This window comes from Eurypyga helias, unplaced genomic scaffold (genome assembly GCF_000690775.1).
Source record: "Eurypyga helias isolate BGI_N326 unplaced genomic scaffold, ASM69077v1 scaffold8594, whole genome shotgun sequence".
NCBI lineage: Eukaryota > Metazoa > Chordata > Aves > Eurypygiformes > Eurypygidae > Eurypyga > Eurypyga helias.
In genome coordinates this window covers 26,407-27,583 of record NW_010244343.1, presented here as the reverse complement: position 1 = coordinate 27,583, position 1,177 = coordinate 26,407, and the positions used below count along the sequence as shown (strand labels likewise).

Below are 1,177 nucleotides of genomic sequence, written 5' to 3'. Positions count from 1 at the left end.
CTGTGCCCTGGTTTCAGCAGGAGGTGATGCCTCAGCCACTCGTGCCATCATTGCTCTGCATTGTTTAGCTGCTGCCCTGCACCCCACGGGCTTGGGGGACGGTGGTGATATTCACAGTATCACGGCCATCCCTGAATATGATGTCTGTCTTCTCCTGTTGCGAATGCTTAATCTGAATTAACTAACATGAGCAATAATCAGTTGCTTATGAGTCTGCTTTTGATCACTTGTACAATCATGACTTCATTTTCTTTGGCTTCTCTAGATCGTCTCCAGCAAGAAAATAACAAGGACTCTCCTTCTGGGGAATGGCAAGCCAGCTGGGAAAGGGATGATAACGGTATGGTTACTCCTTTGTCTTACCTACTGAGTGTGTAAAGGCAGATGATAACCTGGGGGCAATGCACGACACTCACCTGGAATCCAGGGGACTGGGGTTTAACTCATGAATGTTTTTCCCTTTATGTCCCATTTTCCTGCCCACTTTGGTCTGTTTGAAGGACAGTTTATTTGGGGCAGGGACCATCTTGCCCAGTGTCTCCCTGGTGCCCAGTGCTGTGAGTCTTCAACCTCAGCTTTGGTCTCTGAAGTAAGAAAAACCTCAATCTGGAGCAGCACAAAGTAAACCCGTGCTGCTGCGGTTTGTTATCTGGTACAACGGTCCTGCTCAGCCCTGCCTGGTGCAGCGGGAGGAAAGAGGGACGATGCCTTTACCGGCAATGTGTGGTTTTGTTTGTGAGAAGAGGATGGGAGCTGTGCCGTAGCAACAACTCTCATAGCAACAGCCGCTGCTCCCGATGCAGACCCCTTCGGGCAGTGGCCTTCCCGCTGCAGATCTCTTTAGTGATTGGGTTTTCTTTTAAAAAAAATATGCTAAGTTTAGGTGCATTTTCCTCCTGCTGCATCTCTCATCCTGTTTGGATCTCTTCTGTGTTATGAGTTTTGCGGGATGCGCAGCAAAGGTGTGGAAGAAGAGGCCAACAATGAGTTAAACATCTTCCATTAGGTTTAAAAGCACTTGAAGGGTTTGAAAGCCCAGGACCTGGCTGCTGCGAGGGCATCTCCATCGCTGTTTGCTGTGGGAAGATGCTGCCAGCTTTTCTCTCTTAATTGCTGCAATTAAACGCAAGAGGAAAAGCCGCAGTGAAGTTCACAGGCGGTGCCTGATGCCACTCCC

At 49.1% G+C, this 1,177-nt stretch overlaps 1 protein-coding gene across 1 annotated transcript in view; it reads left to right on the top strand.

Annotated features, from left to right (window-relative positions):
- CPNE2 (copine II) overlaps positions 1-1,177 on the top strand; it is a gene marked incomplete at its 3' end in the record, with an annotated part of 37,131 nt that overhangs the window by 9,933 nt on the left and 26,021 nt on the right. Inside the window, exon 3 of the mRNA XM_010149711.1 lies at positions 266-340. Within this exon, the coding sequence (XP_010148013.1) occupies positions 266-340 (75 nt within the window). The remainder of the gene's footprint in view (positions 1-265; positions 341-1,177) is intronic.